General features: G+C 36.8%; 2 protein-coding genes across 14 annotated transcripts in view; one reads left to right on the plus strand and one right to left on the minus strand.

Annotated features, from left to right (window-relative positions):
- The window catches only part of LOC138698320 (uncharacterized), a 74,883-nt gene extending 69,670 nt beyond the window's left edge, over positions 1 to 5,213 (plus strand). For all 13 annotated transcript variants that reach the window (XM_069824148.1, XM_069824149.1, XM_069824154.1 and 10 more), the window contains one exon: positions 1 to 5,213. In XM_069824148.1, coding sequence (XP_069680249.1) covers positions 32 to 1,462 — 1,431 coding nt within the window. In that variant the 5' untranslated portion in view covers positions 1 to 31 and the 3' untranslated portion in view covers positions 1,463 to 5,213.
- Positions 4,686 to 14,204, minus strand: part of LOC138698322 (uncharacterized) — a 23,768-nt gene continuing 14,249 nt past the window's right edge. Inside the window, exons 3-4 of the mRNA XM_069824159.1 lie at positions 8,440 to 8,600; positions 4,686 to 4,773 (exon numbers count right to left, since the gene is read on the minus strand). Coding sequence (XP_069680260.1) covers positions 4,736 to 4,773; positions 8,440 to 8,600 — 199 coding nt within the window. The 3' untranslated portion in view covers positions 4,686 to 4,735. The remainder of the gene's footprint in view (positions 4,774 to 8,439; positions 8,601 to 14,204) is intronic.

Here is a 14,204-nt window from a genome sequence, read left to right on the forward strand (position 1 = left end):
TACATAACAAGATCCGGCACGAGTCACCAACATGGACAAGATAGCCAAAGATCTTGACAAAGGTCTTATGCAAGAACTGGAGTGTCCGGTATGCATGGAATACATGAAACCGCCAATTACGATGTGTGAAAACGGCCACAACATCTGCAACGTCTGTAGACCAAAATTGTCCAACTGTCCGTCGTGCAGAAAGCCGTTCTTGGAAGTGAGGAATTTGGCACTCGAGAGCTTATCCAGAGTAATCACTCCATGTGATAGCAGTAACAACAACAAACCACCACCTCCCAAGAGCTACAAGTGTCCTTTCGCCAGGATATCGAAGGAAGATTGTACTTGGAGTGGTACTCTCCAGGACATGAAGAGCCATATTGTCAACAAACATGGAAACGGGCCAGATTTACACAAATGTGAGGGAGAATTCAATGTCGTCCTCACAGACTTATCACCGTCTCGTCACTACAGAAAAGCAGTGTTGTCAGGTGATGAACTGTTTTACATAATCTGGGAAATCAAAGATGGAAATTTCTTTTGTGTAGTCTTTTATATTGGTTCTAAAAAGAAATGTTCAAAATTTAAATACACATTTTCTTTGATATCAGACACCGGAATTAAAACTATTTCAATGGGGTTTAGACCTCGTAACATTGTGGAAAACATAGATCAGGTACTGGTACCAGGAGAATGTGTACTTTTACATTATGATACAGTTCTGAAATTCGTAAATAGTAACAAGTTCTTGACCTGTGACTTTGAAATTAAGTCTCTTGAGGCTGCAAATGCAATAGCGAGTTCAATCCCCAAGTCAAAAACAAAATCTGAAAATAAAACTAGCAACAAGAGCGATACTGAAGATTCACAGTGTAAAAGAGAATTCTTGGGACCAGAAACGCCAACGAATATGCAAGAGTTCTTCGATCCCAATTACAGATTTGCTCAAATGGTTAGACTAGGCTTGGTTCCTAGACGTAGTAGAGGGCGTAGGCCTTTCCGAGGATGTAGACGTGGTCCAGTTGAAAGACTTACGGAAGCTCATTTCCATCCAGAGTCCGAGGACGTTGAATTTCGAAGTGGACGAGAATTACCAAGTAAAAACTGCAAGTTGGGTTGGAGTATGACGGACTTAACAGATATGAGAAACTACGTATTTGATATTGGCGACGTTGATACAGTCAGCAATTCCAATCATAAAGATTTTGAAACTGAAAGACAAAAGGAAACATTGTCAAATACGTCATTAGGAAAACTTAGAAAGAACGAAGAAAATTTTAAGCCACATTCTACGAAATACACTACATCCCTGAGTGCGCCACCAAATATTCCAACATCTCATCAAAGTACTTGGAAGTGTGTACTCTGTGGATTTTATGTTAAAAGTCAGATGAATGAAGAGAACATCCGACCGAGTGGACCGACTTGGAAATGTGTTTTATGCGGTCAATGGAGGCCAAAATTTCCTCAGTAATTTTATTCAAAATATACACAAATCAGTGCTATAAATATAAGATTTTAATGCGAAACTTTTGTACGAAATTGTAGTCCGTACTAAGAACTTTCTGAAAATGTGTGTTTTGTGATCAATGAGCATTGCAAATTCAATTTAATGTATGCAGTACAGTTAATAATTTCGTGGAGGCTGTTCAGGAATTCTTTGCATTATGTGAATTAGTTCTACATAAACAGTTCGACAATAAGCGATTAGCTGAAGCGTGTCATTATGTGAACAATGGTAGCTTATATGACTGAAACAATCTGAGCATTTGAAAAAAAAAAAAGTAAAAAAAGAAACAACAAATTCTGTCAATAGACAGAACCGAAAAGTAGTATGCAAGCTACACAAAAATTTCAAGGAAGGTACTAATAGTCTTCGTACAGGAACTCTACAGCAAATGGAAGTCTGGATAGCTGCAACGCAAGAACTTCTGTCTTATCCGAAGAAATGTGTCTCAGGATTGGTTCTAGCAATTGTACCAACTCTGCAAATGTACTTCGCTGGTGGATTTATGAATAAGGTGTATTTAATATGTAATCAGTGTTCATAATAGGCGAATTCTTCGTAACTATTGACTCTATTACATACAGGCCTACTGTTTATATGCATGAAACATTACTCCAAAGAAGTTTAAAGAAAAACGAATTATATATGAATTTGTAGCCTCTTGCCTTAAAATAATAAAAGTGGTCTCATATGGTTTTTTAACGCTTCCAGATCAATACGTCTAAAGACAGTAAGCTTAAAAATCACTGAGGTCCAAAGCACCAGCACATCTAAATGTAAATAAGGTATAATTTAAGGAGGTCTAGGTGCATTTTTGCCGTAATGTAATAATTATACAGGGACATCATTTTATTTTTACTAACATTTTTAATATTAACCTGGCTATACCTTTCTATTAACGATTGAAACCGGAAACACCGTTTGCTACCGCTTCCACGACTGGAGTTCGATGATACTGGCGTAAAATACAAATCACTTTACTAGGTATAGGACGGCAGAAAAGTAGTTCACCCACTTACGTAAACTAGGAAATATCGCAATTTTGAGTTTGATAATTTTCATTAGGTTTTTGTTTAATCAAAATGCAGTACTGTATTAACACTTAGTGTTTTTACTCACGAATTGAGCTATCCATTCGGACGTATTAATTATGCAGTGTATATTGTACTGTTACAGCATATTAGCGTACAATATAGAGAATGAAGTTAAATTGAAAAATAATCATAATATGAATATTTAAACACATTTTTGAAAATGGTGGCCGTTCATTTCGATACAGGCTTCAGTTCCAATGTGCATATTATCGCACTATAGACTATTGTACCTAATTCCAATTACCAGTTTCGTCCTACTTACGAGTAACTCATGTTGAAATAGTTCTGTACCTACTCTATAAAAGAGTACCTTACGTACTGTAAATTCAATCTTCACTTCTGCCCGATCCGAAAAGATACAATTACTCAGACATGCTATCTACTGTCCGTTCAAGTGGTTTTGTCGCAGGGTCGTAGAAAGGGGGGGATCACGTGACAGTTAATTACTTAACGAGGCCCTTTTATTTAAGTTATTTTAAACACTTGTATAATATTACGTAGACGTCCAATTCCTAACAGAAATTAATGTTTTCAGAAAAGAGCTAAGATAGCCCAGCTACTAGATTTAACAGACGGGAGAACAGAAGCAGGTGGGGGAAACCGGGATGCGACCTAGGCAAATGGACGACAGTACCTGTACGAAAATATGATTCAATATTGAAAGCTCTTTCGTCACTGGAAAACGCGAACATATTTCTGGAACGTACTATACTCTCTAACTCAGTACTGCTTATGCGCCCTCGGCTCTGTGTCGTGAACGGTTGGAAGTTTACTAGTAGATGGGGTGGGAGTGAAGTACATTCCAAAACTCAGGTACAATAAAAATTGAAGTAAAAATAAAATGATGTCCCTGTACCTTTCATTTTGGATGCAACAATAAATCTCACATGACGCTAACCAGGTCCTAGCCTCGTAGTATAGCGGTTTCTCTGCAATCTGATCATCCATTATACAGGATGCTCCAAAATTCCCCTTACAAACTAAACTTCTAGGACTTGTTAAGGGGACTGAGTAGATAATATTTTGAATTGGAAGCCATGTCCGGAAACGTACCGTTTCCGTGCTACAGCCGTTTGAAAACATGTTTTTAACGCGACCACTTTTACAAGTAATTTATTTTATTATGAGGCGTGACCCAGTACATCATTTGTTTTACAATTCAACTCATTAATAACCAAAGAAACAAAATGGAAACTGAATCATTTGTCACAAACACTTGTGTTTACAGTTCAACTTAAACTGTTTTTGTCCTTTTCAAATGATGGTTAACATTCAAATCCACTACAAATGCGGTTCGATGTGGCGACCACCAACTTCGTTGCACGCATTGTACCTACGAATTATGTTTTGGTAAACGCGCTCTATCACACCTGGTGTATCTGCAATCTCTCCTGCAGCGACCACAACTCGTGCCACCAGATCTTCTGCTGTCTCTACAGGAGTCTCATAAACCAAACTCTTCATACGACCCCAGAGGAAAAAGTCCAATGGAGCGAAATCCGGTGATCGTGGAGGCCATGGAGGATCTGACGTAAGCACCCCTCATCATGTAACGCTGCAGGCGGACGAATCGCGAAGTTATTACTTGTTGAGACACGTGACGTACGTTCAGGCAGTGCTTGCTTTCAAACGGTTGTAGCATGGAAACGGTACGTTTCCGGACATGGGTTCCAATTCAAAATATTATCTACTCGGTCCCCTTAACAAGTCCTAGAAGTTTGTAAGGAGAATTTTAGAGCACCCTGTATATGATAGTATGATAGTATATATGAACTTTACTGTAAAAGAGATTACATATATTCATTTCTATAATCTGGTCACACATATATAAACTATGTGTTTAAATAACTCTAAAGATACATGAGCCAAGTAAGCTAGCTTACAAAATTTGCAGTACACCAAGTTTATCAAGCTGGATTTTATGAGGTTGTGTAGACGTAAACAAACAATAATGTCTGGTTCACAGTGATATATTTCTCAAAATATATTATAAGTGTATAAGACTAACTATTCGGAATTATACCTACACTGATATTAACTTTTTAAAAATAATATGCATGCAAAATATATCTATCATTCTGTGTTAGAACATCATCCTGAAAATGATACAATGATTTGTAACACACACTTCAAGCCTTGATTTACCTTATGGCTGTGTAGGTCTTTGTACTGAAGCTTGAACTTCTGCAAAAAAGAAAAGAAAACATTAAATAGCCTTAATTCTAAGTTTCAAATAATAAATAATAATTGTATGTATTCAATTTATTTAACTAGCTAGCTAGCTAGTGAGTGAGTACAAATTAAAATTATAAAACAAAAATGTTTCTAGCCACTACCGTAAGAGCCAGGCTCGTGTACGGTGTGGTCTTAGCCAATAATATAACATAAAATTTATAAAGACGGTTTACTAAATACAGTAATTAATTTAATTCAAACCAATAAATAACACACAAGAGTGTCACAGCCATATATTTGAAATGGCAGCCTCATACGGGACGGCGCGGCGCAGTACCGATACATGTTTTCGGCATGCAGCCTTGCGGCACATTTCTCAGTTGGCAAGCTGCATTTACCGAGTGAAGTTGTCAATATTTCTATTTGTAATAAAGAACATTTTACCATTATGTCAGTGGAAATACAGTTAGTTCTTGAGGTAGAGAAATATCCATGTCTTTACAATTTCAAATTGGTGGAATATTCACGAAAAGACATAACAGAAAAGACGAGAGGAGAATTTGCTAAAAACCAGGACTCTCAGATAATATTTTTTATTAATACAATAATATTAATGAATCTATGTTCATAGGGCCTACAATAGTTTAACAGTGTATGATAAATAAAATAAACACACATGGCCAGTTCTAAATACCAGTGCATAGTCATGTACATTGTTAAAAGTGACTGTTAAAAATAATTATTCATTGTTACTGTTCATTGTTAAAACAACAGTGATTCTATACACATTTTTGCAGTATCTTGGGGCATATCTAGGCTTATATTTTATTTTATACACAACAATGATATTCTCATGGAAGTGATGTACGGGGTTTATGAATTAATTAGCCAAGTGACTATGTATGGTGGCTGCAGATGATGAATAATATCTTCTTGTAAATCAAAGTTCTGTAAATTGTCGCGAGGAACCTGGAGACTTATTCAACAAGCACAAAGACGGAGCTCATATAGATCCATTAGATTAGTAGGTAGGTAGGAAATTTATGGGCCAGCCTGTACATATAATATTGTAGCACTGAATTTAATGAAACTTTTCGGATTTAAATAAATATGAAACATACTGAATATTGGTAGCATGTTTTTTTTTATTCACATACCTTAATGTTATTAGCAGACTTCGGCCTAGGGACACACAGTAACCAGTGTGAGTTTTAGAGTTCACGGAGTATAAATGACGTCATGGCCCGTGTGGAAGGATGACTGCAACAGCACAGGTGGGTCCGTGATGTGCATTACCGTTGTGTGTATTGCTGTTTGGCTGTGGTACGTGTAACAGGCTTTGGCGTAGGGACACTTGATTGGAGGTTACAACTCACGTTAACACTTTAATGGTAGACTATCCATTCCTAAACACAGAACATCCTTCTACTCTTCATCTTTCACCGTCTCTGCAGCTCATCTCTGGAACTTTCTACCACAACATGGCGCAGACTGTCGGACATTGTCTAGTTTCAAAAATAAATTAAAATTGCACTTTTTCAACTCAGATTCCTTTCAGTTATAAGCCCTTTTCTCTGCGATAGTTATGTAAAAATATAGGCTATATATTTCTTTTCCTTCCTTTCCCCTTTTTGTTCCCTTTATCAGCTGACGAATTTATTATCATAGCCTTTTATTGTGAATTTTATTTAATTTTCTTTCTTTCTTTTTTCTTTTTTATTATTTTATTATATTCTATTTTGTTATATTCTTCCTTACGTTTTCCATATTAACCATTTGTGCTAAATGAGTTGCTTTTGCTATATTCCAATGTATTTTACTTTCTTTTTTTTCTATTATGGTATTATTTTCATGTTGTTTAGTATCGATTTTATTATGCTATTATTATTTGTCTTTGTAATATGTTAGTATTCTGTTCTGTAACTTTTTTGTTAAATTTTAACTGTTTGAATACTTTGTGACCTGGTAGAGTGTAAGAGAAGGCCCTATGGCCTTAACTCTGCCAGTATAAACAAAGAATTATTATTATTATTATTATTATTTATTGTCTACATATGAATGTACTGTATATACTGCATCTACAGGATGAAATATATTTTGTGCCGTACTGTGACGGACTGTTTACATGTTGAGACAGGAAGTAACGGCGTGCTCCATCTCCCACGCCACTCGACCAACACAAAACTATCGCCCGTGCGTTCTGAACTTCATGCGTTTCTGTGCCCAAGACCGAAGCCTGGTTATGGGCAACCTTTTTTCAGGACTGACACATTCCCTTATGTTTGTGTTCTGTCTATTAATGGCTGGATTGATAAGTTGGCCAAAATCTTGAAATGTCCTTTTTGTCACTCTGTACATTGACAGGAATTTTTCATCATCTAGTGTCAATTCTCGTGCTGCTACAAAAAATCTACAGTTCATATTCCTTTCAATGTACGGATGTATCCAGTATCGTTTCCTTTTCCTTCGTAACCTTAAATACACATAGAACGCAATATCTTCTTCATCATTAGAAGTTTCAATAACTACTGAGAATTTATAAAATGTGCAGTGGAGTGATGGAGAGAAAATCACATGTATGCCGCAGACATGCCGTACCGTGAGGGAGTCCAGTGCGGTACAGCATCGTTCAAACAAATACGACCCGTCAGGGAAGGCTCTTACAAGGGAAGGGTTTCGGCTCGAACAGGAATTTTTGGTTAAACATTTGTGCAGAGGCTTACCTCACAATGGTGATGAAGTCCGTAAAAGCATTCACTTGTGTAACTCTCCGTTTGGTTGGTATTGGTCAATACACTTCTTTAAAAATGTACATGAGGATTCTATATAAAATGCATGAAACAGCATGGAGCAGAGCAATAAGCACAACACACAGAAGCAACACCTGAACCACACTCCAGTGCTGAAAAATCAAATGCTACCTGAATTACATTTTTGAAGTCCGAGACTTGTTCAGGATTCACGTAACCAGATGACTGCCAGGAATACTGAAGCATAGGGCGGTATACTGGAGCAGACAATTGGTTATGAATAACAGATTGCATTTTCATTATAAACACTCGATTTCCCAAGTTAAGTTCTGGATTCTCAGCAAGAGTCCTTATGCAATCTGTTGTCCTCCGAGCATATATTTTGTATTGTCTAAGGAAATAGATATACAGAGGCTGGAAATATTTAGTTTTTTTTTTTTAGGTGGAATGATCATACATACCATGTCCTAGCCTTGGAATGATTCATTTGTTAAGGTTGCGTCTTTGTGCGCATTCAGTGACTCACACAACAGTATATACTTTTGATTAGCTGCAATATTTTCAGATAGAATGTTGGAGGAAAATGTTCTTAAATGGGCTTTAGACATTTTATCACTCGCACTAGCTTCTAGGCTAGGCTATCCTTACGAGTAAGGTGTCCCATCCCCTTAACTTGTGCAGTGCTCTCCCCACCCCTCAACTTATACATGCTCTAACAGACAAACCAGACATTACACAAACGAATGCTTTTGGGAGCTTTATAGAGATTTAAAGATGGGCCTGTATACAAATTTTGGATACGAAATTCCTGTTCGAGCCGAAACCCTTCCCTTGTTAGAAGGGATATTCCAAGTCTGTCACCAATGCGCCCGAGTGCTGTGCACGAGTCTCGATCGCTAACGTCTTGTGCATTTTATTTACTCACCGCCTTCTGGGGGTACGTTGTACACTACCCCCGGATTGCCAGCCCGTCTTTCTTCGATTTTTTTCCTCAAAGGACATCCTTTGCAGAAGTAGCAGCATAATAGTGTTATCGCTGGAGTGATAAAGAGCGCGACGACCACCGCCAGAACGATTAATAGTGGCCTAGACAAAATAATTTAAAATCATCACTCTAGGAGAAATGCTTGAAATAACACAAAATAACATCGTATCACTATAATATACGTACATATGAGTACAAATGTTTAGATTATTTTCATTGCGGGACGTCTGGATTCAATGTTTAGAAAGTGGAGAATGTGCTTCTCGTCTCATTCAACATCTGTGCATCTGTAGTCCAGTAAAAGCTGCTATATTATAAGCAGGATTCGAGACTTCGGACCCAATAGAGCAGTTCAGTGGGAAAGCCGCATAACGGCGTACTGAGTATAGTGGTAAAGCGTACAGTGGGTGGGGGTACTGTAGAATGAATGCCAACAAATATGCAAAGGAAAACGCTCTGGATTTAAAAGTTCTGACGAATAATTTGGTTTTCATACAAACTGTGTCTGAAAATATTACACGGTTAGAAAAGTCAGCGCAAGAGATGCCGGAAGCCCTCAAATTAATTTAGAAAATGATGCAGAGAATTAATGAGACATCAAGTACACCGATTACTGAACGTGTAAAACAGAAGTGGAAATCAATTTTATGTAAAAATAACGGATATGGAACATTGTGTAACATAAACAGCAAATTAGTGGACATAGAGTTACCCGAGAATAAAGGACTGTCTCTTAAAGACTGCAATTATGTTAGGTTTTTTCGTTTTACTCCTATCACGTCATGCGAAGTAGAGCGCGGCTTTCTACAGTACAAACTTTGGCAGATAACCGAAAAAGATTTACGTTTGAGACACTGAGAATGTATTTTGTAGTAGGTACATTGCAATTCGGTACTGTAACTGCACTTCCTAAAGACGACCAATAGGATAAATGAAAAAATTAAAATTGCTACACGCTTATTTCCACCATTAACAATGTGTATAATTAAACACAAATGCTTATAAAAGACAGGAGAATAAATGCTTTTCACATTCTTTTAACATCATTGTGTAATGTATATTTACTTTTAGAATGTACATATGTGTGTGTTTCCCCATACTATCGTACTCTACTCTAAATAGCAACGTTGTTACCTGAACACATCTCTATTTACCTGCAGAGAGTCAACAACCTGTAGTGCATGCACAGTAAACTTATTGTATCGGGTTCAAAGTCTCGAAGCCTGATTATAAACTACAGTCCACCGATTAGGAATATTACTAATTGCTGTTCAAATCACGCTCCATATTCCCCCACAGATCTCGTGATCTTAAGTGGTTAACGATATCACAAATTCAACCGGGATTGCAACTGTGTATGTATGTGTATCCAATGCCTACCCACTTCACTTGCGTGATTCGGGTTCCTCATAATGTGGATAGATGACAGGACTGTGACTAATTTTTCAAGTTGCACACCACTTTCGTGGGCCACGCTATGTATGATGTATATCTGTGGAGAATTATGTCGAGATTGCAACTTAGACTGAAGAACGATTACTGTATTCTTCCGTCCACCAGAACAAGATTTTACACGGATGTCAATATCCGTGAATCCCATCCGCAACGCGTATCAATGTGTGGATTGTGATATTCGTTAATTTAATTTACATTGTTTTAGGCTATTTCAAGATATTCACGTTATTCACATTCGTTTGCATGCGGCGTTACTATTGGTTGAAAGAATGTGGGATAAGATTTACGTTGCGCAGAGTGAGGAAGAAATGTATGTTAGTTTACATTGACTTAGCTAGCTGAATAAATTAACTGACGCTTTTTGTTACTTTGGTTTAGGTTTGTTTTAGTTAGGTTTGTTCAGGTTCATTTAAATCTGTGTGTGTTTGGTCAAAACACGATAAATCCAAAATACCTGTTGAGTAAGTTAACTGACGCTTTTTGTTACTTTGGATTAGGTTTATTTTAGTTAGGTTTGTTCAGGTTCTTTTAATTTTGTATGTGTTTGGTCAAACATGATAACTCCAAAGAACCTGTTGAGTAAGTTAACTGACGCTTTTTGTTATTTTGGATTACGTTTGTTTCAGTTAGGTTTATTCAGATTCCTTTAATTCTGTATGTGTTTGTTCAAAATATAATCCCAAAAATAAAGAAAAAAACTGTTGAACAAGTTAACTGACGCTTTTTGTTACTTTGGATTAGGTTTATTTTAGTTAGGTTTGTTCCAGTTCCTTTAATTCTGTATGTGTTTGGTCAAAACATGATAACTCCAAAAAACTTGTTGAGTAAGTTAACTGACGCTATCTGTTACTTTGGATTAGGTGTATTTTAGTTAGATTTGTTCAGGTTCCTTTAATTTTGTTTGTGTTTGGTCAAACATGATAACTCTAAAGAACCTGTTGAGTAAGTTAACTGACGCTTTTTGTTTCTTTGGATTAGATTTATTTTAGTTAGATTTGTTCTGTATGTGTTTTGTCAAAACATGATAATTCCAAAAAAAAAAACAAAAAAGTTTTGAGATACAAGCATTTTTATTTTCCTTTTCCTATACAAATTATAAATCTGATTTACATACAAATGTGAATGAAAATAACATAAGATTAGGTGGAGATATCGCGAAAAATATAACATTTTAATTATTTTTGTGTTTACTTTAAAAAATATCTCGAGGCTTACAGATGCTCCTCACAAAAATTTCAGAATTGCGGCACTTAGAAGACCATTTTTAAAAGTGTGCGTCCTTCAAAGCCCCTGCAGTTTCTGCTATTTAGGCTAACTCCATTTTTCACGGTTTTTTTTTTTTTGCTCATGTCAAAACCTACCTTCCTCCACATATTTTGAGCCAGATGCATGAAGTTTTTTCACGCCTCTCTAGTATATGGAAAGTGTCATTGGATACTTAAGTATAATTTCCAAAGGATTAAAAAAATATTGTATAGTTATGACAATTTTTTTTTTTTTTTTGCATTTAAGCTAGTAGTGTATTTTTTTGGAAAAACTAATGAGCGAACTTAAAATTTTCATGTCAATTATTATTAATGATAGTATCCTAAACATAAAATTTCAATTTGAAAAACATAAATTTTAAATGAGGAGATAAAAACTGGAATTATTATTTTTTTTTTGGTAAAATACGTAAAAGAGTACAAAATATTTACAAATAGAGCTAAGAATTGAATTGAATTGAATTCAATTGAATTGAAAGAGGAGAAGTGGGAGGAGAAATTTAAAAGGTACGCAAAACGCGTCCTTGCAGAGGGTTTGGGGCTGAAAGAAACTGAATATGTGAGCTCCAAGTTTGTTGGCCACTTGTCTCACTCCGGGTGGCTAAGAATTTATGTCTATACTATTTATATGCCAAATAATGTGTATACAAAAAATGAAAACTAAAGCCCTATAGACAGATTAGGTGGTGTAGAATAGTGAAGCTTAGATTATGTAGATTAGTTCAGTTGTTTTCGTATGAGAGTTTGCTTTATGTAGAGAATGTTTGATTAGGTATGGTAGCTTAAAATACTTTAATGCAAGATTAAGTTTTTAGGACAGCGTATTATTTTCCTCAGATTAATTTGGAAAACTCACTCGCGCTACGCGATCACGAATTACCGACAGAATGAGTACTCTTGTGAAATTACCTATGAAAATATGTTTTCAACATTTCCGATGACGACAAAATGGTTTTCGCCTTCTGCCACATTTTGATTATAAATAAAATGTGCTGCAAATTTAGTAGAAATCTTTTCTGAAAGAGAGTGTGACATACAGAACGACAATACACTGTGTCCCGCTTAGAGTGATCGAGAAATAAATGCTCACCATTTAAAATCAGATGAAGATATTGTTTTGATTTACATCTGACAAGATGCAGAAACTGTCCAAGTTTATGCACCAATGATTTAAAAACAGTTGCATGCTCATACGCATGCGCACCAACGTTTATCGTGGAAACAAGCCTGGCGCCATTCAGTAGAACATACCATCATTGGATCATTCTCCTTCATCGAGGCGACAATCAAAGGAATGTGTATCTGGACATGTGCAGAATTTTTGTTGCTGGTCAACTCCCCCAGAATCGGTTTTTCAGCAACAAGGAGAACCCTTGCCTGGCCTCCTAGGTCACCCGACTTGACGCCCATTGACGTCTTTCTGGAGCTTTATGACGAATGTTGTGTACCAACGTGGTACAGTTGACACTTTGGAAAAACTGAGACAACGCATTATAAATGCAGCTGCGCTAATCACTCCACAAATGTTATGGAACACTTGGCAGAAGGTTGAGTACCTTTTGGATGTCTTCAGGGTAGCTCGAGGCGCACACATCGAGTTGCACTGACCATTCGCAGAAACTCGGAGAGTTTTTACATCAAGTTGTACAAAAAGTGATGTTATAAAACCATTATTTATACTTTAAATTAGCATTTATTTTTCGATTCCTCTAAGCGGGACACGGTCTATTATGGAAACAGCTTAATAAATTTCTAAATTATAGACATCAGCTCAAAGAATTTTGAGTGACCACAAGGGTCCTGAATACAATAAACATGTGCAATATAATGTGATGTGATACATTAAAGAAAAAAGAAAGTTAATTGTTGAAGGCAAATATAAGTTGATTAATTGAAATAGAGATGATGATGTAATATTTGAAGAGAATCCTTGATAATATTTATAAGAATAGACATTACATAATAAAAAGGAAAGTGAAGTTCCTTAAGATAATTCCATGTGAATTTTGTGATTGAACCTCTACTGCCAAACAGCAAACCAATGACGGACCATTGTTTAAGAGGGACGTTGTACTTTTGAGAAAGATACGGTAGACAAGGTTCCTATATGGACTTTTTCTCAATATCAACTTCGGTGGCCTGATTTAGGTTTCCTTCGAAACGGATAGTAGGGTCAAGAACAAGAGCCCGTTTTAAGCGTCCGTTGATAGCAATAATGTGTGCCCGTCTAAAAGAACCATCTGATGATACACAATGTACTTCCTCATGAATCTCCCAATTTAAAGTTTTTAACGATATCGTCAAAGCATGTCGTACACGATGATGTCTAGCATTGATCAGCAGCTCGCCTTTGGGGCATTGTCCAAGCACGTGTCCAAGTGTTTCAAGCTCGCTAGTCTGGATGACGGCAGCGGGTTGTGCTTAGAGTATTGCGCGAATCGCCGAAATATTGCTTGACATTTTTAAAGCATTGGTCCATTCTGAGGAAGATAGGCCCTTTCGATTGCTTACCCATGAGTTAGCCTTGGGGAGATCACTATAAACAATAACCCCTTTACCACGCAAGGTATGGTTTGTCCAAGTTTGGAATGCGTCATTTCTTAAGTGTTTACGAATTTTACGACCTGACCAGTTGATACTTCGTTCCATAATGTCTGACAGGAGAAGTAAACATTGGCGGCAGAGGAGGAGACAAATATAATTGCTATTCAACCAATGGCAGAGGTCTCATTCCATGTTTATCTTGAAGTTGGGTGGGGGTAGAATGTTGCACACAGCCCAACTTTAAGACAAACGTGGAATGAGACCTCTGCCATTGCTTCAATAGCAATTTATACTTCTCTCCTCCTCTCCTGTCAGACATTATGGAACGAAATATAGAGTCCTACGATTGGTTACCTAGAATCACCAACCAACCCGCGACAATGTAGCTGCACATGGGTCAGTGGCACTGAACCAGAGACACACAGTTCAGGTAAGTAAAGC

Source organism: Periplaneta americana, chromosome 4 (assembly GCF_040183065.1).
Source record: "Periplaneta americana isolate PAMFEO1 chromosome 4, P.americana_PAMFEO1_priV1, whole genome shotgun sequence".
Taxonomy (NCBI): domain Eukaryota; kingdom Metazoa; phylum Arthropoda; class Insecta; order Blattodea; family Blattidae; genus Periplaneta; species Periplaneta americana.